This window comes from Tasmannia lanceolata, unplaced genomic scaffold (genome assembly GCF_043159265.1).
Source record: "Tasmannia lanceolata isolate RefF3 unplaced genomic scaffold, GAP_Taslan_0.1 ptg000019l, whole genome shotgun sequence".
In the NCBI taxonomy this organism is placed as follows: Eukaryota; Viridiplantae; Streptophyta; class Magnoliopsida; order Canellales; family Winteraceae; genus Tasmannia; species Tasmannia lanceolata.
The window spans coordinates 5,430,219-5,451,779 of NW_027518696.1; the positions used below are offsets into that span (position 1 = coordinate 5,430,219).

At 38.7% G+C, this 21,561-nt stretch overlaps 1 protein-coding gene across 1 annotated transcript; it reads left to right on the forward strand.

The window, feature by feature from the left end:
• Positions 1-8,989: 8,989 nt before the first annotated feature.
• LOC143853068 (phosphoribosylamine--glycine ligase-like) lies at positions 8,990-15,835 on the forward strand. The gene is made up of 4 exons (XM_077362790.1): positions 8,990-9,677; positions 10,743-11,116; positions 12,284-12,814; positions 15,040-15,835. The coding sequence occupies exons 1-4, from the start codon at positions 9,416-9,418 to the stop codon at positions 15,454-15,456; spliced, it is 1,584 nt and encodes a 527-aa protein (XP_077218905.1). The 5' UTR covers positions 8,990-9,415; the 3' UTR covers positions 15,457-15,835.
• Positions 15,836-21,561: the final 5,726 nt, after the last annotated feature.

Consider the following 21,561-nt stretch of genomic DNA (forward strand, 5'->3'; position numbering starts at 1 on the left):
AAAATATTTTTTTTTAAAAATCACTTGTGCCAACCTCGTTTGAAGATCCAAAGTGTACATTTTTTGGGCCCCAAAGTAAAGTGTCCTTGCCCAAAAAATCATCTCCATAGGATGGATATGATCCAAACCCTCATATCAGCCTCTACATATTCGAGAATTAGGATCATCATATGGAGATGATTTTTGGGGAAATGCGAGCCCATCAAATGATGGTACAATGTATTTATGTTGGGCTTAACAACTAAATGGTTTGGAACATTGAACACGGTGGTCCTATTCTATTTTTAAAAAAAATATGTGTATCTACATGCACGTATGTTTTTCTTTTCCTGTGGCTTGCGTTTTGCTTATTCCAGGATTAGAAAAACGAGTGGGCAGCATTACATGCACGTATTCTTCACATGAATAACCTTCATGCTACTTCTTTTTTTCTGAATGGTTGAATAACCTTCATGCATAGCAGGTGCTATTTTCTAGTATCAATAAGGAAAGAGATTTCTAGAAGATTCATACAAAGTTCCAAATGAAAATGAAACCAATAAATACCTACAGTTCAAAACCAAAACTGGATGATAAGGAGAAAATTCATACAAAGGTATAGAAAGTAACATTAGAAAACAAATTACTAGGTGCAGATTTCCGCTCCTAAACTCTATAGCCCCTGCTGTTCCTGCGGCCACGAGCCCTCTCAAATTTTCTGCCCTTGGAGCGCACATAAGGCTTGGTGTGACAGTGAGGCACACCCGGTGCCTTTTCCGAAGTGTTTCAAAGCTTCCCTACTCTTAGGACCTCGGAGGAGAACCTGAAAAATATTCAACTTCATCAGAAACTTTTTTTTTTGTTTAAGTTGACATTAATATTTATAAATCATACTTATAAGTACATGAGAAAGGGATCAGGAGTCGCCTATGATTACAAGCATGAAAACATCAGAACAAGCTCCAATGTCAAGAAAAGAAAAACTTAGCAAGGTTGAAAACATCAGAACATCATCAGAAACTTCATTCTCCCATATATCGTTTTTCTTTCAAAACAGTGACAGTATAAGTAGCATTTCAAAAAAGAAAGTAATAATAATAATACCAGTTTACTGCACTGCAAGGCGCCCCAAAAGTTGTCCCGTCCATCACTGAGAATAAATGATCCGATGATGAGATTTTTCATTAGGTAGGCCCACTCTTAATGGGCCAAGTGTCTGAAGTGCCCCAACCTTCATATTCAATTGATGAGATCAAAAAGTTGACACAAAAGAGGCCTACTCTTTTAAGCATCCAATTGAATGTCACTAATCACAGTTCATCTGATGCATGTGAAGTTTTTTTGCTCTAGGGACCCACCGGGGTATCAGTTCCAAACTTCCAATCGCCATCACTCAACTTATATATACACACACACTACATAACAGTGATTGGGTGGGACAGAATTTGGGGTGTCCTTGAGGGGTTTCCCCTCAAGAAATGAGATGGTAATGTACAAATTTAGCAATGAGAGTTGTCTTTTTTACTTTTTCTTGAATGGCAGTATAAGTTCACAACTGAATTACATGAATTTCAATCAAAACATGCTAGTACAATATTAACAATGCTAACTGAAATGGCGAAGTCTAAGGCCCTGTTCGTTTTAGATTTTGACAACCAATTGTGAGTCCAAAACTGATTACTGGACTCAAAATCACATTTAATTTTGAGTCCAATAATTGGTTTTTGATTCACAATCGGTTCTAAAATCTAAAACAAGCAGGGCCTAAGTATAGCAATTACACAGTTGTTTCAACTGAATTACATGAAAACATGCTAGTACAATAGTAACAATACCGAGAATGCTCTTAAATGTCCAAAGATTCAGCATTTCATTTCAATTATGTCTAAATATGAAAAAACATAGAGTCAACATCAAACTGAACTAGCAGTCACCTTACCTGATATCAATTGGGCCAACCGCAGAAAATGATGATTTCATCAGAAAGATAAGCTCAATATTGTAACATGATGTTAATGCAATGAATGTGGATTGGTCTGCCAGAACTTATCAAGATGCCAACACACATCGTGGTCAAGGAAAATTGCTAAATGTCATGAGAATAGAAGAGTTGAGCCCATGCTTATTTGTCAAAAGTAAGGGCTTAAACCAATGTTTAAAAACTCCTTGACTCGACAAGGAACTCCCCCGAGTCGACTCCTTTTTGCCTTGGCCGCGTTCCGCATTGCACCACATCCGCATTCCGCGTTTTGCCCTACATAGTCATTAAACTCCTTCGACTCTCCCAAGTTATGACCGCGTCAACCGCGTTGTTGGCCGCGTACGCGCCGAGTCGACAAGGATTTTTCCTGGCCGCGTTCCGCGTCAAATCCGTGTTTTTAAACACTGGCTTAAACCAATAATGTTTTTTTAATAATCTGGAAATAGAAGTTGTACATTGAGTAGACAAATGCAGGGTTCAGAGTTCAGACCATCTAGGAACTCAAAAGGGCGGGCTTAAACCAATAATGATTGTGTCATCCGAAAAAAAAAAACCAATAATGTTTGTCATCTAAATATCACTTCATCATTTAGGGTGGGAGGCCAATATCAGTTTGTCACTTAAAAGTAGAGGATTCTGAGTAGACAGAAGCAATTCATTGCCTGTCTAGAATTGGTGGGAGCCAGCCTTCAAGTTTGAAAGTCATTATCGTTGCTACCAAGATAGTGAAGGCTACCGTACTATTGGAAAAGGAGTATACCTGCTCCAAAGTAGGAAGAGGGTCGCGGCCTAGGATTTGACCCCAAGTGATTTCAAATGCAGGGGTCAGAGCATCTAGGAACTCAAGTATACGATTCTCTTCTACATGTTTCTAAAATCGCTCTCTGGTTCAATATCTCACTTCAAGAGCTGATAGTTATCTAACTATCAGCCCTTGAAGCTGACAAACTCAAGCAAAATTGCCATGAAATTGAACTGTAGAAAGATAGTGTCTTCCCACATGTCGAAACTGATAAGTGATTGCGTCGACAAAAGGAATCACCATAATACCATGAAATTATCTTGCTCCCATTTATCATATTTCGGATCGTCTGACTTCGGCTCTTGCACCCGACCAGTGACATAGCCAAAGCTTATATCGTCCACCAATGTAAATCCGTGCAGAGTAGACTCATTCCATATAGTTAGTGTCAATTAGTTTTATCGTTGCAATTTGCACATTAGGGTTTTTTTTTTTTTTTTTTTTTTTTTTTTTTTAAATTTAATTTCTGAATGCACATTAGGGTCTGTTTTGTTGCACAATATCCCCGGTACTCATGGAACAATGGCAAATACCATACGGACATAGTTTCAAGACTGAAGACTCGTGGCGCACATAATGGAAAGTACAACTTTGGCCTTCTTTGGACGTGCGGCACGTAATTATTGCTACCTGTAGAACATAAAGTTCTATAGTGCCAAGGCATCATGGGTGCCCCAAAAGCATTGAAGTTCCAGAACTCAAAGCCTACGAGTGTGACCCTCACCATTACTACTTGTGCCATTGCAGAGGGTCCTCATGAGAAAATTCAACTAGCCAATTGATGGGTGATGTGGACCAGGTTCAAGATCAAAACACATGGGTTTGAAGTGTAGTAGTCTTCTAGTAGTTTTTTTTTCTTTGTAGTAGGGGTAGTTTTGTAATTTGAAGTGTTTGAGTGTTTTTTGTAGTAATGGTATTGTTGCAACATGTGTGTTCAGAGGCTAATGTAGTAAGCGGTAATATTGTAATAAGAAGGAAATGGGGTTGATGATGTGGAAAGAACAAGAGGGCCACAAAGACAGAACCAAACAAAAAAAGACACATGGCAATAGGGACCACTAGTGTAACTAACTACCTAGTGAAGAAGGTGCCAAGTGTCTTAGGGACCACTCACAAGTGGCAACACTCTCCTTGTGACAAATGTCCCGGAGACCGCATGGACATATGGCTGCCCCTCATGCATTCAATCTCCCAATAAACAGGGGATGATAGCTTCTTTTTTTCTTTTTCTTTTTTTTTCGGGCGAGGGGGGGAGATGACTGTTTAAGAGAGTTGCAACCTTGGCCAATGATTTGGTCCAGCCCATGTGAGGAAGTGGTGGAAATCTTGACGATAAGTTGTAAAGGAGAGCAAGGAGAGCGGATTTGTAAGGGATCTACTTTCCCCGCTACTTTTCTACTTTGAATTCCAAGTAAAAAACTAAAAACTTCTTTCTTCTTTTCACTATATTTTTCCTTTGTTCTACCCTTTCATGATTTTTGTTTAAATCTTACATTTTGCTCGCATTTTCTAAATTTTCTCCATGAAAAAAAGTCAGATATCTCTGCGGTAAATTTTGGAATATCAATCCACATTATTGGGGTATAGAGTCCTCCCCCGATGGTTGTGTTTCTACCCAACGCAACTAAAAAGGCAGCTTCTCCCATCTTTATGTAACTCTTCAGTTGAAGAGACAATATATGCTCAATGTCTTTATTCTCTCGTAGTGCTATAGAGACCATGCATGGGGCCTCCTCCCCAAACATGCAAAAAGGGAAGGTAAAGCATTGGCACAAATTTTGCATTGTTCAAGAACTCCATCCTTAAAAATAACCCGAAGTCATCCAGGGGCACTATCACGAGTTTGATCACTCCTAACCATGTTCTAATCCTAATAGGAACCTCATTCGCTAAATCTACAATAAGGCTTTTTTTTTTTAAATGGTTACAATAAGGCATGTTGCTAAGGTCATTTCCTTCAACTTGGCAGTTTCACAAGCATTAACTCTTTGTTTCACCTCTCAATTTGAGAAAAAGTTGTCACTCGTGTATACAATAGCCCGAATCATCTTCTTGTTGATGCATATGTCAGCATACATCGACCCTCTAGATGATGTCTTCTCTTCTATTTGCCACTTGATAGTATTCAGAAGTCTTGAGAGCCTAAATCAACTTCCCGTTGATGCTTCTACCAATCTGCATCAACCCTATGGATGATGCCTTCTCTTCTATTTGCCCCTTAATAGTTAATAGTACTCAGTAATCTTGTGTGTGTTGGGGAAGGGGGACATCTTGGACTCTTTCTCACCCTAATCCTCATCTTGTGGTTGAAACCCTATGGATGATGTCTTCTCTTCTATTTGCCCCTTGATAGTGTTCAGTGATCTTGTGCGTGGGTGGGTAATGTGGATCGGATGCAGATCAACGGAAAACAAAAATAACTTTGATACTCCGAAATTTAGAGCAGAGATATTAGAATTTTTTTTCCATGGAGAAAACTTTAAAAATGTGAGTAAAATCCAGGATTTAGACAGAAATCATGAGAGGATACAACAAAGTAAAAGAGAAGGAAGAATATTCTACTTTGAAGTCAAAGTAAAAAGGAAGAAAGGAAAAGTAGATTCATCACAAATCCAGGAGCTCTCCTTGCTCTCCTCCACAACTTCCCTTCAAGATTTCCACTTCCTTTGAAGGGAATGGACCAAATCATTAGTCAGGGCTGCAACTCTCTCAAACAATCATTAAAAAACCTTAAATGAGGGCCATCATCCCCTATTTATAGGTCGAGTGAATGCATGAGGGGCTACCCCCTGTCCCTTGTTGCTTATAAGTGGCCCCTAGGACACTTGGCAACTTCTCCACTAGGTAGTTAGTTACAGTAGTAGTCCCCATTGTCATGTGCCTTCTTTGGCTTGGTTCTCTTTTTTTGGCCGCCCTGTTCTTACCAAATCATGAACCACACTTTCTCCTTATTACAATATTACCTCTTATTATATTAGCCTCTCAACACACTTATTACAACAATACCCTCACTACAAAAGACACTCAAACACTCCAAATTATATAACTACCCCTGCTACATAGAAAAATAACTACTAGAAGACTGCCACCCTTCTATCCATGGAACCCGGGGGCTTTGATCGAGAACCCGGTCCACATCAGTTGGTGGGAAGGGGCATCTTGGGCTCTTCCTCACCTCATCCTCATCTTATGCAGGCAATTGGCCACCTGAGGCAGTCCTTGGCATATGCAACACCCACTCTTGGGCGCAAAACTAGAAGTCTGAATGTTCTTCCTAAACTTATCCATGGGATAAGACCTCTTCTCAGATTCTCTTGGCCCTTTTCCCTTTCTAGTTCTTGGAGAGCTTGGTCTCGGAGTCCTTTCTTTCAGAGTTTTTCACCGCATAGCCAGTCAATCGTTCGGCCATAGCTTGTGCAGATCCAAGGTCATGAACACCCCTCCTCTTAAGCTAGTTTGATCACAATGTTTTGGTCCCTCTATAAATTGAAAGGGCTTGTCCTCCTCTAACATACTCTTAATGCCTAGCGTTAAGAATAACGATTTACTAACAAATTCTCCAAGGTCTAGAATTAAGAAAAAGAACTACTAATATATTCTCCAAGGACACCCATGTGTTGGAGATGTCTCGAGTTCTTTTGAGCAATGAACTCTACATTCTCAGGTGAGAAATTGCTTCAGGTCTTCTCGTGTGGCAATTAAACATTGCTCTACCTGAATATCCTCGCAACAAGTCTGCTACCATAGTTTTTCATCCCCATTGAGGTACATAGTGATCATTGTCATCTTGGTCTCCTCTAAGTCCGAGCGATTACCATAAACGTATTGCCCCATTTTGAATAGAAAGTCATGTAGCTCCCTAGCCACGTAGATACCACCAAAATACTGAGGTTCTATCATTCAAACCCTAGGCCCTTCACACCATGACCACTCATCCCATTACCGAGCGTCAACCAAGCCTTTGGTTCCAACATCCACATACTCTTCCTATGTCACATTTCCCATCCTTTAAATGTATTTATTTTTAATGGTAATCCTTTAAGTGTAGTTGATTCCCTCTTAATACTTTGCCAAAAGAATCACAAGCAAAATATTAAGCTAATGACACTCATCCGCCATCATTTACCTAAGACCAAGGTTTAAAATTTTGGCTTCGGTAACCGTTTCGGACCCCACCAAAAACTGAAATTTCGGCCGAAATTTTGTAACGCTTTTTTTTTAAATAAATAATGTAATTAAACCGAAATTTAGTAAATGGCGGAAAATTGAATTTCGGAAATTTTCGGTTTCGCTCCCCATCGGTTTCCGAAATTTTAAACCATGCCTAAGACATCATATTGAATATCTAATTCGTCTAATCACAAACCGCTTGTACCCCCACCCACACCATTCAAACAAATGCACTCACCCATTGGCTAGCAACTTTATGTACCATTGACCAACAACAATTCTAGAAACCACATTAAAATATTCCGCGTGCGTCCACTTGGCGCACATCCATGGTTTAGAATGAAGATACAACCATGCTGTCTTATGCGCGCATGAGATGAGCCAAAACTGTTCCCAGACAAACTAAATCACACCAAGATGCCAATGACATAATTCACCAATAGAAACACTCTCAATCTTTCAAAGTTTAACACAGAGAGACATAATCAAGCACAAAAAAACCAAATCTGGTCAAAAGATGAAGGAATAATGATTCCTAGTAAAACTAATCAACAGATGTGGTGAAACGAACAAACCTTTACTCCTTGGGGATTTGATATTTGCACACAAAGGTGGTGAAAATGCAGAGGAAGAGGTCGAAATATCATTTCCCTACTCATTGGCCCTGTTTAAAACAAAAGAAAGAGATGGGGCCCACGGCCATGGGAAATTGAAATGGTAGAGTTGATAACTATCTAACAAGTCGCTTGCAAATGGATTCTGAAGATAGAATTTGAAAACCGTTTCTCCTCATCTTTGCAACAGAATTTGTCTTCATCAATGCTGCAAATGTAGATAGGAAGACATATCCACCCACCTTGTTTTATTAATGGCACTCCTGTTTGCATGCACCTAATGTAGAAGTAGATTGAAAGGTATACTGATTTTCGGTTTTAAACTTTTCATTTTCTCTTGATGTGAAAGGAAAGTGAATCCAAAAAAAGCAATACAGATTTTCACGGTGATAAATTCCACGTTTTATAGGATAAATGCACCCCCCCACCCCCCTTTACCCATTGTCAAACCACAACCCACAACCGGTACAACACTTTTGTACCACGAGTACTTACCTTACCCCCCACCCCCTTTTCCCCTGCTCTGCCTTGTTGAGAGATTTAATCTTTGAACAAGGTAGACAACATCCATACTAGTTCTCGCAACCAGTATTTTCTCTCTCCCTCTTCTCTCTTTGAATAGGGCGCAACAATGAATGATTTATATCCTTGAAGGTCGACACGCTAAATATGTAATTTCCTTTAAAAAATAATCACCTGTACTTTATTAGAAGATCCAAACCGTTCATTTGTTGCAACCCAAAGTAAATAGGGCTTGGAAAATTTACAATAGGACATTAGGACCATGGTTTAAAATTTCGGTTTCGGTACCAGTTTCGGAACTTGAAATTTCAAAATTTCGGTCGAAATCTTGTACTAAACCCGAAACTATTCGGTCGAAATTTCGGTGAAATATTAAATTAATATTAAAAAAAATATTTTTTGGGTCAAATTTCGGAAAAACCAAAATTTTGACCAAAATTCCAAAATTTCGGTCGAAATAAATGACCGTTTCGGTTTTTACCCATTTCAGTGTCGTTCTCTATCGAAATCCGAAATTTCGGTCGAAATTTAAAACCATGATCAGGACCACCAACTAAATAGTAAAGAGCAACTAGACAGTAGTAAGAAATAGAAAGTGTATCCTTTCACTATAACATGATGAGGAAGTGGGTCCCACCATTGAATAATCTGAACAGTCCATTTGACAAGCCTTGGCGCCTTGCTATGGATCTCTGTCGAAGACTCGCTGCGTTCATCTCGGGTACTCATCTGAAGCCCGATTCCAATCATTATTTTCTAATATAATAATTAAAAGACCAAAATATCCTTGAGATCGTTTTCATCTCTACTAGTAAATACTCCTGTCATTAAACCCATTGCAGGGGTATTAAGAGTCTTTAACCTACACACCTCCTTTGGTTTGATAATGGCACTCACATTTTCTCTTTTTCCGCTTTTCGAGACCCGCAGAATCTGATCTCCTCAGACAAAAATTCCTCGAGGGGAAAAAAGGGTACTCTAATCTTTAGGGTTTTTAGGGTTTATGATTCCGACAAAATCTTAAATTCCTCGAGGAAAAAAGGAAAATCTCTCAAATTAGCTAAGAGGATTTTGTTTCGTTCTACTTTCTTATTAAGGGATTTATATATGCCTCACGCATCTTAAGGTTTTTTAGGGTTTTAGATTAGAACTAGAGAATTCTCGTGTTGTTCGTTCTCGAATACTAGTTCTTCACTTTGCTAAGGCCCTTTTTCTAGAGCTCAATACCATAAAACCAGATAAATCTCTTGCTTTTAGTCTTCCCTGCTCTGTTTCAAGCAATCAAAGTTCAAATTCCTCGTAGGTTTTCTGAATAATTTTCTTTTGGGTTTTCTGTTTTAAGATTTTATGGCTTGCATTGCCTACAATGTTGCAACTACTCTGAATTTTTCAGAAAAGACAGCGGGAAAATCCTTTTGTACAAACCATACTCTGTTCTTCAGGAATCCGTCTGTTTTATACGCCGGTAATCGGAGATGGAGCTCTTCTCAATCTTTTGGTGTGGAAAAATCTTATTTATCATCTCGCTCTCATACGCTCGTTGGGGCATTGAATAGTGTCAAGGAGAATTCGGAGCAATCTGATTACTTAACTGGTGATGATGCTTCTGGTAAAATTCCTAGCCCTAAATCTATTTTCTTTTTCCATGTTAGCCCATAGATTGTAGATATGGCCTAGAAAAGAACTTGTGTACGAACTTCGTACAAACTTGTGTATAGTGTCTGTAGAGATGGCATGCTAGAAATGTGTTGATCACTTGATCTCATAATAAAAAAAACTTGCTGTGTCAATTCAACTATATCCAACCTCGATCATGTTAAAGAGCTACCTATGTTTCTGTAAGACCTAGTAAAACTTGATCAAGTACTCCAAAACTCCAACCATTTTGATTGATTGTTGAAAAGCTCAATGTACTTGAAAACACAAATAATCAGATTACAATATAGGCTCTTTAAGCTTGGAAAAATTGCGCAGGTTCTCAGTTGAGTCGAGCTGGTGTCTTTATTGAGTAGGTGCGGAGTTTATAATTTTAAAAATCTTGTGTTTATTCTTATTCTGCAAAGATAAATACACATATTTTGCTGATGCAACAATTCTCATATTTACAAGATAGTCCAATTGTTCAGATGATGATGATTATAAGCAATAAATGTGTAGATATTGCAGCTCCCAATATTTGATATGCGAGCCGTGTTAGCATCTGGACTTAATGGTAATTACTCAGTTAGAATTGCAATTCGTGGGACATACATGTTATATCAGTGCTGTATGATATACTCGAAAATCTTTAACACTGGAAATGGGATTCTGGAACCATTTGTTTTGAGATTATTAAGTACAAAGTGTGCTTTAGATGAGATGACTTGCTTGTTTTTCATTTCTCGTATTTTCACTTTCTGGTATTCACTTGACTCTTTTCATGATCTGTGGTATGTTTCTCCTGAAAATGCACATATATGAGGTGTGAAAAGAAAATTTCAGTTTGTATGCATATTGAATCATATAACCTAGAAAATTGCAAGACCTCTTATTAAAAAGAAAGTGTAAAGCTAAATTGGCATGCTCTGCTGCAAATTTCTATTTTTTTAAACCATTAAGCTTTACAACTTAATTTATCTTCTCAGATTCATTTAAAGGTGATGTAACATTTAAGTTCACTTCTTTCTCATTGTAGAAGAGAGAGTGGTGGTATTGGTCATTGGTGGCGGGGGAAGGGAACACGCACTTTGCCATGCCTTGCAACGATCTCCATCTTGTGATGCAGTTTTTTGTGCTCCTGGTAATGCTGGAATTGCTACTTCAGGCAGTGCCACTTGCATATCAGACCTCAACATTTTAGATAGCTTAGCTGTGATCTCATTTTGCCGGCAATGGGGAGTTGGGCTGGTCGTGATAGGTCCAGAGGCTCCTTTGGTTGCTGGTCTTGCAAATGACCTTGTTAAGGCTGAGATCCCAACTTTTGGCCCTTCGTCGGAGGCTGCTGCTTTGGAAGGGTCAAAGGATTTCATGAAGAAGTTGTGCGACAAATATGAAATTCCTACGGCAAAGGTTTTCTACAAACTTCTCTGGCTGATATTCTTATTTGATTGATGCATTTCATTGTTATAAATTTTATCAGCTCGAAACATTAGCAAATATTCACAGACAGGATGCATAACTAACCACTTTGGGGGTTCAATTGGGAGAAAAGAACATCGGATGCTTCTAGATGTTTAAAGTCCCCCCTATAAATCACCTTCTCACAGTTGCTACATTAAGTGCTTGAAACTTTTTGGTGCTAGTTTTGGATGCTTGAATTAGGCTTTTCTTTTAGAATGTTAAGCCCTCCTTGTCATATGCTTACATGTGTCTTCTGATTTGGGAGCTGCTACTATTTCAGAATATCGTGACTTTTATTTGCTTTGGGTCATAAAATAGCTTACTTTCTACTCCTGCTACCTGTTTTTTGCTTTAGAGTATCTAGGACTAGGGGTGGACATGGTTCGGTTCAGTTTTGGGGCATACCCAGAACCGAACCATATATAATCGGTTCCCTAAAATTGGAACCAGAACCGAACCATATAAGTTTGGAACCGAACCGAACCAAAACCATATATAATCAGTTCGGTTCGGTTCTGGGTTTACCCAACCGAACTACAAACAGCCAAACAGGTATATATGGACTACAAACAGGTATATATACCCACATATCAAAGTTTTGGGCAATTCCTAATATACATTATCCAATGCATATCAAAGTTGGGATAACATTTATATATGGACTACAAACAGGCCCTATCAAATTATATATGAAGTTATGGACTACAAATCGGTAAAAGGGGGGTGAGTTAAAATTTTGAAGGCAAAGGAAAACGTTAAAGAGGGGTGAATTAAATGGGGGAGGGGTGATTTTATCAAATCCCTAAGTAAGTAGGGTCGGTTCTCGGTTCCGGGATCCCAAACCCAGAACCGAACCGAATATCCACCGGTTCCAAATTTTCCGAACCGGAACCGAACCATATATAGCTGGAACCGAACCGAACCGAACCAAATGTGCCAGTTCGGTTCGGTTCCCCGGTTCGAACCGGAACCGTGTCCGCCCCTATCTAGGACTTACATGCTTTTATGGTGTGTAAATCAAACGTTTACACACCCAAATTGCTTATGCTCTTTTGTATAGTTCCGTGTCATAAACTTTATGCAATTCTTTTTACAATTACATCTTAATTCTTGCAGTATCAAACGTTTACAGACCCATCAGATGCAAAGCGATATATTCAAGAGCAAGGCGCGCCCATTGTTGTCAAGGCAGATGGATTGGCTGCCGGGAAAGGAGTTGTTGTTGCTACGACTTTAGAAGATGCATATGAGGCTGTGGATTCTATGCTAGTGAAGGGTATTTTTGGTTCTGCTGGTTGCAGGGTCATCATTGAGGAATTTCTTGAAGGAGAAGAGGCTTCGTTTTTTGCTCTGGTGGATGGTGAAAATGCATTACCTCTTGAATCTGCACAAGACCATAAACGAGTTGGTGATGGGGATACTGGTCCAAATACAGGGGGGATGGGGGCATATTCACCCGCACCTGTCTTAACAAAAGAACTTGAGTCACTGGTCATGAGGTCAATAATTCTCCCAACTGTGAAGGGAATGGCCGCAGAAGGATGCAAGTTTGTTGGTGTCTTGTATGCAGGGCTTATGATTGAGAAAAAATCTGGGCTACCTAAGCTTATTGAGTACAACGTCCGGTTTGGTGATCCAGAATGTCAGGTTTGTAACAAATCCCATGTCTTTTAGGTGTGCATGCATCAATAATTTGTTATTTCTCATATGATGTTTCACACGAGTAATAAAGCACCATTCATCATATAATATCTTTTATCTTCTCTAAATGCTTGTCCTGATTTTTATTTTGTACATTGCACCGATACTCTCCTGTAATTTACTTGCAGAGACACTATACTGGTTGGTCTATTTCAGAACTTCCAGTTTCTACCAAGAAAAGTTTATAGAATGAACTCAACAGTAAGAGGCTTAGAATCCTTTCATAGGACTATAACATTGGACTACGAGCTTGTTAATGCAGCAGCCTCAATAGGGAAATTTATTTCCCAGCAGAAAATATTCAGAAAATTAAAGATCTGTTAAAAAAACAGAAATTAAACGAAATTGAACTAAAACAACACCAACACTGTTTGTTCATTGTACTATTTAGAAAGCACAACGACAGAAACATTGCAGGGAAATAAAGGAGAAGTAACTAGAACAAGCTAACCCTGTTAATACAACAACTAGAAATGAAAGTAGAAATAAACCTTTAAAACTCTGAATTCCGTATTCCCACTGGTCCAATAGCTCTGAAAATTTCATACAAATAAACTTCTCGTAAATAGAAACGCCCCCGAATTAGGACTCTAAATAACCTTAAAACCTCTTACAAATTTTCTAGCCATCCATCATGATTTTGATCTCAATCATAGAAAAGAGAGGACAAACATTTTCTTTGGACTAATACTTTTTAAAACGAATGAGAAACATAAAACCAACTCCATAAACATGTGTTATTTAGAAGTTTGTGAAACTGCATTATGGAAAAACATATGTCTTGCATTTCTTTATGCATTGAAACATTAAGTTGAAGTCTCTCTTTCAGTCTTTCTCACAACTTAGTGAAAATAGAGGATTCTGGTGAATATTCAAAGGGACATACTGTTTCGAGTACTTCAAACCTTTTTGGACTGTTTTGAGCTCACTTTTGGATTTAGTAAAATACAAATCATGGGACTTGTGACTATTTTATCATTGATAAAATATTTTATTTTATCATTGATAAAATATTTTAATGGGATTGATTGGAATGATTTACCATGAATATCACACCACCACCATCGATACCCCATTAGAATGACGAATTACCCTATTCTTTACCATAACATCTCATCAAGGACGTGCAAAGTCCGAAAATATTTAGATTGAGGGAATAATTCTATATTGTCATGCATCTCATGATTATGCCTGAAAAGATCCTAAAACGACTCTTAAGATCTTTTCAGGATTGCATATCATAACTGATAATCTCTCACCTCTTATTTCTTGAATGAGCAGTCTCAAATTTGCACAGGATCATGTCCTATTGTGCTAAATGTTTGGAACTAAAATATAACTGAAACCAAAATACAAATAGTGGCTATATTAAGGAACCCAATACCTTTATTTTTTCTATGCCAAACTTCTCACCCATGCTATGGCATGAAAAAGAGCCTTGATACTGGCGATTATGGTGTTTATTTTGCTATTTTGTATATCACCACCGTAGAGAAATTATATGATGGGTGGCCCTGCAAACAAGTGATTTTTAAAAAGTATGGTACAGCCCACTCGATATAATGATCCAAACTGTCCATTTGTTGGGCCACAACGTAAATAGGTTGTGCCCCAAAAATCATTTCCATAAGATGATCCTAACCCTCCAATCTATAGAAGATTCCTTAAATGATTTTGGGGCAGTACCTCTATGGATCGGAGGGTTAGGATCATCCTATGGAAATGATTTTTGGGGCACAATCTATTTACGTTGTGGTCCAACAAATGGATGGAAATGATTTTTGGGGCACAATCATCATATGGAGTGGGCCGTACCGTACTTTTTAAAATCACAAGTTTGCACGGCCACCCATCATATATAATTTCTCCACCACCTTATCTGATTTTTTTTTAACTGCACAACTAATGCTGAAACCCGCACAAATTATGAAGAAGCTTGAGGGACGTTAGGGTCCAAGATGCCAAGTAAATTCTATTCTTTCATAATCTACAACATTAAATTTTATAACCTGTGGATACATGCAAGTGTGCCTGGAGGGACTTTCTCGTGCATTTTTATTTTTTTTGCAAATTCTTGTTCAGAGTCAATTTACTGTCTGTGCTAATTTTCTGCTCTCCCTAATGGCATCATACTCTGATTATCACTCTCTCCATGGACTTTGTACGCTCAGGTTCTGATGGTTCGGTTAGAGTCTGATTTGGCTCAAGTTCTACTTGCAGCTTGTAAAGGAGAACTGGGTAAGGTGTCATTGAGCTGGTCCCCTGGCTCAGCCATGGTGGTGGTGATGGCAAGTCGAGGTTACCCTGGTACCTACAAAAAGGGGACCATAATAAGAAACCTTGAAGATGCAGAACTTGTCGCTCCAACAGTAAAAGTATTTCATGCTGGGACTGCTCTCGATTCTGAAGGTAACTTCATTGCCATTGGGGGTCGCGTGCTCGGGGTTACAGCCAAAGGGAAGGATATAGAGGAGGCCCAAGGGAGAGCTTACCAAGCGGTTGAAGAAATCAACTGGCCAGAAGGGTTCTTCCGGCGAGATATCGGTTGGAGAGCACTCCCCCACAAGCAGTTCGCCACCGAAGGTTAAGTAGGTGTTATGAAAGTGTTATGAATTTATTATATCTTTTGATTATAAGAGGAAATCAACCTCAAAACTCATAACATTAGGATGTTGGGAAATGAAACCCATGAGAGTTCAAGAGAAAATGGAAAGAAAGTGATAAATATTTCTTAGAAGATGATAGTATAGAAATGTTCATTGCCAGACAAAACCCTTATAGCTCAACAGTTACACTTGTTTTCCTTCAAATATTCTCTATGCCCTCTACTTTTTCAACTAGATAACTAATCTCAATTGTTGAAACATTGTGGTTGGTGAAGGTCTACAACAGAGACTGAATATGTGTGTTTGGTCTGATCATTGATCTCTGTAATATGCTGAGGTAACCATTCCCCTGTTATGCTTTCTTTTCCTGAAAATGAATCACAGGAAAATACACCAAATGTGTGTGTGTGTGTGTGTGTGGGGGGGGGGGGGGGGGGGGGGGGGGTGTGTGAATGTCACTTCTCTGTATCATTGTCAACTTAAATACTCATTTTGCATATTGCTAGACATCATTACTGGGCAGTGTGATATTATAAATTGATTATCTTGACAACAACTTACATAGCCATGTGTTAGGCATGTGGTAGCCTACTTTGGGAACCTGAGAACTCTACAACAAATGCTACTTCCCCATTTCCACCTACTGAAGCCTTGGACATGAACTGAATGACGGTTTTACTCTGAGTTATCTTACAGATGAACTCCTTAGTTGGACTGATGTTGCATACTCATTACTTGTTTAAAGTTTTGTGAAAGATTTGGCAAGTTTTAATCACAAATCTTGTAACGTCTGGGCTCATAGTTTGGGAAGAGTCTGCAATAAGCGTGACAGTTCCTCCATGAACTTCATAGTAACTTCCCATCTGGAGTAGAAATTCATCACTCGATAGTAAGGTGATGAAATTGAGCATAATCATCAAGATATTGAGAGTTGAGCAATAGCTCTCTTTGCAGCCTTTGAAATAAAGAACTGACCACAAAGGCACAAACATGTAAAGTAAACTGAGCTTTATCGACCCTCAATGCTGGTGAACAGTCTCATGGGAATGCCCCAACCTCGAGCCCTTAGATACACTTGAGTAATGAGAAATTTTAGTTGTTGGTGTCTGATATGAGACTTGGATCTTTCTTTGGTGATCCCCATTATTGAATAGCCTGTATCCTCAAACTCAAAGCAATAAAATCATCATAACCGTCTACGCGAAAGATCTACACTTGTTGAACATGGATCATTGGTCCACTTTTCCAACCATCCATTGGCAAACCTAAGAAGACCTCCAAGGGATAGTTAGGGTTTAGAATTGTCTTACACATCCATGAGATTGCCACTTGATCAAGGATGACTTCTGATCTCATATGCTTTTGCCACATTATGGCAAATAGAGGGTTTGGTTGGAACGGAAAGAGAACTGTTTTTTTTTTTTTTTTTCTAGGGTCACCACCTTTGTCTCTGATGGGAGGTGAAGCTGGCAAAGTGAACAAGACTTAATTGTAGATTTTGGAAGTGATTTTTTCCATTCTTATTATATATATTTTTCTTCAGAGGTCTCTGCTGGTGATTGGTATACCTAAATTGGGACCTACAAGAGAAAAGGAGGTCTATGTCAATTCGAACTTGCTCGATCTATTCAATTGCAACCTTACATCGCAATCACATTACTTTTGTAATAGCAATTGGAATGATAAGAGAATCAACTAGATTTTTTTTTATCTTAAAAAATACAAAATTACATAAAAAAAATGTTGTAAACTACGTCAAGCCATGGCCATACCCCAACTCCAATGTCATTGTTTTGGTGCTTCAAGACGGACGTCAAGCCTCTTCTTACTAGAAATTCATCTTCATCTTCTCTTGTCCTTTATCTCCTTGAACTGGCGGTCTTTGTTTGCTCGTAGGTCCCTTTGAAGAGAAGTTTGACTTGGAGATGATGTACTACAGGCTAAAGTGGGACTTAATTAGAGAGAGAATTAGGAGGATTGAGAGGGTGGGTTGGTCTTAGGGAGTGAGTGAGTAGAGTAATTTAGAAATGATGGGGCCTTAAATTGAGGGGGAGGGATTTTTCAAGGTCAAAATAGATGAGGGTAATGCGGCACTCCAAGGGACAAGCATGCAAAGGCAAAATGAGTGTTTTGGCTAAAGTTTTCTTAGTCATGAGATCAATTTCTTACCTATATTTGTGATCACACTAGGCTCTATTACTGTATATGGGCACAGACCTTACACCCTAGGTGATCTTGATTCTTGACACAAAGCCAAGATGTTTTTTTGCATGCTTGCATGCAATTTTCACCTCTTGTGCTAAACCAAGTCATATTTTCACCCTTTTGCATGACTTAAAAAAAGAAAGTTTCTCTCATGCATGTACACAAGGCAATGTTGGCCTAGGCAAGCTAAAAGTGAGGTATCATAGGTGTAGCCAGTAGCCATGATGAGCTAGCATAATAGAAATTCAAAGATAAGACTAACGGCAATTTTGGGATAAAGAAAGATTTTATGGTAATGTTACACATTCATCCCTTTAAATACTTGGTCAGATGGTCAAGTTCGAGTGAGTAATGTGGTCCGTGACTCTGGGCTACAAACTGTGCGATGAATCTATCCATGCGGTTTGGAACGCTCTAATTTGATGCATTTGATGTTACTGTGCTTATGATCCTCCATAAATGAGTACGTGGACCCAAAGAGCCAAGATTTCATCAAGTGTCACTCCTTAGCCTCATTATTCTTTTTTACCTCTAATTATGCACTCTTTGAATCCTTTGGATATTTTTTATGCCCTTTGTTTTTCAATGTCAGAACATGGACCCCACTACTCTTTGAGGATTGAGATGATTCTTTATTGCGTTTGGCGCCTCCAATTATCTTAATTTTCCTTAGGCCCAGTTCGTTTAAGATTATGACAACTGATTGTGAGTCCAGAACTTTAATTTTGAGCCCAATAATTGGTTTTGGACTCGCAATCGGTTGTCATAATTTAGGCCCTGTTTGTTTCAGATTGTGACAACCGATGGTGAAGGCCCCAACTGATTGTTGGCCCAAACTCGGTTGTCACAATCTGAAACGAACAGGACCTTAATTTTGAGTCCAATAATCGGTTTGGGGCTTACAATTGGTTTGGGCCTTAATCTTCGACCCTTTCTACGTTTCTTGCCTGCTCAATTGACGCTGATGCCCCACTTTTGTGTGGTTCTTTCTATGTAATGCTGCTCCGTAATGGGGCCTACCATCCTTGATGTGCCAAATCTAATCCTAATATCTTCTCAAAAGCCAAAAGATTGGTTGCTGGCATGAAGAAAATGTAAGGTGCCTACTCGCATTCATTAGATTAATATCTAATAAAAAAGGGATTTGCTAGGCAATTTTGCGGAAAGCCATGCCATTTCATGACTGGCTTTTGATAACAGCCACCTCATACGAATTAAATGAATAAGACAAAATATGTTAAAAAGTGAGGTATGAATGGCTTGATTTCTGCGAAATCGCATAGCAAATCCCAGTAAGAAATAAAGATTAAATTAATTTTTCTATACAAATGTATGCATCTATGACAAAAGCATCTCGGTCATGGACTGACTTCCATGTTGAGACAATATATACGTCCTTAGAATTTTCTGATCTTTCCTTACAAATCAATGTATATGTAGGGAACTTCCAAATAGTGGAAATCCAAAGAAACATGGGTGTAAGCAAGTGAACCTCATGTCCATGTCTGCTGACTCAAAGGAGGGCCAAGCCTTTTTAGGCACTTGATGACCAATGTAGAATATCTCTTGCCAGGAGATTTTCTCCACTAGCATTTGCATTGTATACAAGCATTTGTCACTCCAGTATGAGTTTTCTTACTAAACTGCCTCCATGAAGGCTCTGTTTCTTTTGACGTAGAAATGGACGTAAATTTTGTTTTGTTTTCACTTGTACAACATTAACAAATTTTACGTCCATTTTTACGTCCAAAGAAACGGAGCCGGAAGTAAAAGAAATATTTGGACCTAGAGAAACAAAAGAGATTGTTGTCATAATCTCTCTTTCTTGAGGTTGATTTTGATTCTTCTTGCCATCTCTTGCTTTCTAAAAGAGAAGACACTGACACTGAGGTGGGTCATGAAAGAGAGGCAACTATGGTCACCTTTCATGAAAGTTGTAGTTGTTGGTTAAACTTTAGGTGGTTGGAGCTATATTTCTTTGATGGAATTGAGAGCTTTCAACTACACTTTTAAGTGATGTAAAACAGCCATTACTTTGATACTCATTGCTTAGGAGGAGAAGGTGTTGGTTGTTAGGGTTTTCCCATACAAGACCTTGGGACTTTGGATGGAAGTCCTGTTCTCTTTCCTAACAAACCATTGATTGCTTGACACTATGAGAGACATGGGACCAAAGGATGTGCTATCATTTCCCTACATGTGCTTCTCACATAACATGTTCCCACAATACCAGGTTCGCTGACGTGTGATCGCATCTTATTCAAGATGATGTGATCGGATCGCGATTGATGCCAACGGCACGCATGATGGGAGTGGAGTTATCGTCTCCTTAGAGGGTGATTGATCAATCAATCATCGAATTATGTAACCAAAGATACATGCATGGTTCAATACATGAACTATTCTCATGATGTTGTTTACCTTATATTGGCCATAGCTAAAAAATCAATCGTTTTAACCATGTTCTCAATGGATTTATAGCCATTATAAATTTGAATGGTTGCATGATATTTATCCTGTATTTTATTCTTATCTTTTAAGACAGAGATTAGATAACTAACCTTAGATGCTCATAACCATAGTTACTGAAATCTTCCTAGTTGGATAGGAAGCTCCCTCTCCAGAAACTTGGTGGGCGAGAGAGAGAGAGGGGGTGGGGTGTATATACACCATGAGTGCATGCATGCTCTTATTAGCTCTTATTTGAGTGTAGGGTAAGCAAGTGTATGTGCATGTGGAAATTATAGAACAAGAGATAAGTAACTTTTATATGTATTAATCCTTTATAGAAATGGAGAAAATTTCATTATGTATTAATCCTTTATAGAAATGGAGAAACTTTCATTATGTCATAACCCTAATAATCATTTTCGAGATTATATACCCATGTCCCAATGTCAAGTCCTCTTTTCTATTGAAAAGATCCCTGTCATTTTGATAACGGCACCAAATGAGAAACCAATTGCTCATGCCCATGCCGGTCGAATCGAACCAAACACATAAACGATGGAAACGTGACTAGAAATGAAAAGCAAATATGTTTGCCATAACTTTGTTGGACAAGGTGCGTGCGCAGATTGAATCGAAGGGAGGCATTGGGTGATATGTATCCTTCTCCTTGAGAGGGACCCTCGTTAGCTTGTAGAAAAGACACCAAATTCCTCTCACCAACTAAGGTTGGAGAACTTCATGGTCCTCCAAAGTACCGTATGCTTTCTCTACCATGTTGTCTTTCTCAGACAAATTCATTATAATGTTGGAAAAAGGAAACTGATATCTCCGCACCCCCCTTGTTTCTATAGATACAACACACACCCTCTCTCCAATTTTAAGCTTCATTTAATGGACATGCTATATGTTATGGGTGCATGTATCAGCCAAAAGTGCAAGTGGATGATGCTCCAAATCATTCACCTATCACACCCTAACACATTGGATGATCCTAACCCTCCAAATTGTGGCCTTTAAATGGATGGGTTACTAAGCACGAAAGCAACGGCTCAGATACAATATCATTCCTATCTTCTTATAATACATGAACAAGCAATACTCGTGCCCATGACATACCAACCAAGAACAACAGCTAGTACTCTTTGATTACTTCAAGGTAAAAAAAAACTTAGTCATCTTGTTTTTAATGTTTAGTAAGTTTAGAATTAGAGCACCATTTCCACACAAAAAAAAGTTTAGAATTAGAGTACATGCATGTAGGTTTAGGAATTTAGTAGTTATGTGTTAAAAGGAGAAGGACTTTGGGTAACCATATCCAAGACCAAGAGAAAGTGGCACTACTCTTTACAGCATGTTTCTAGAGTAGCACCTCTCTTTACCTCATGTTTCTATTTTGTTAAAAGGAGTTAGATATGATATTTTTTTGTACAT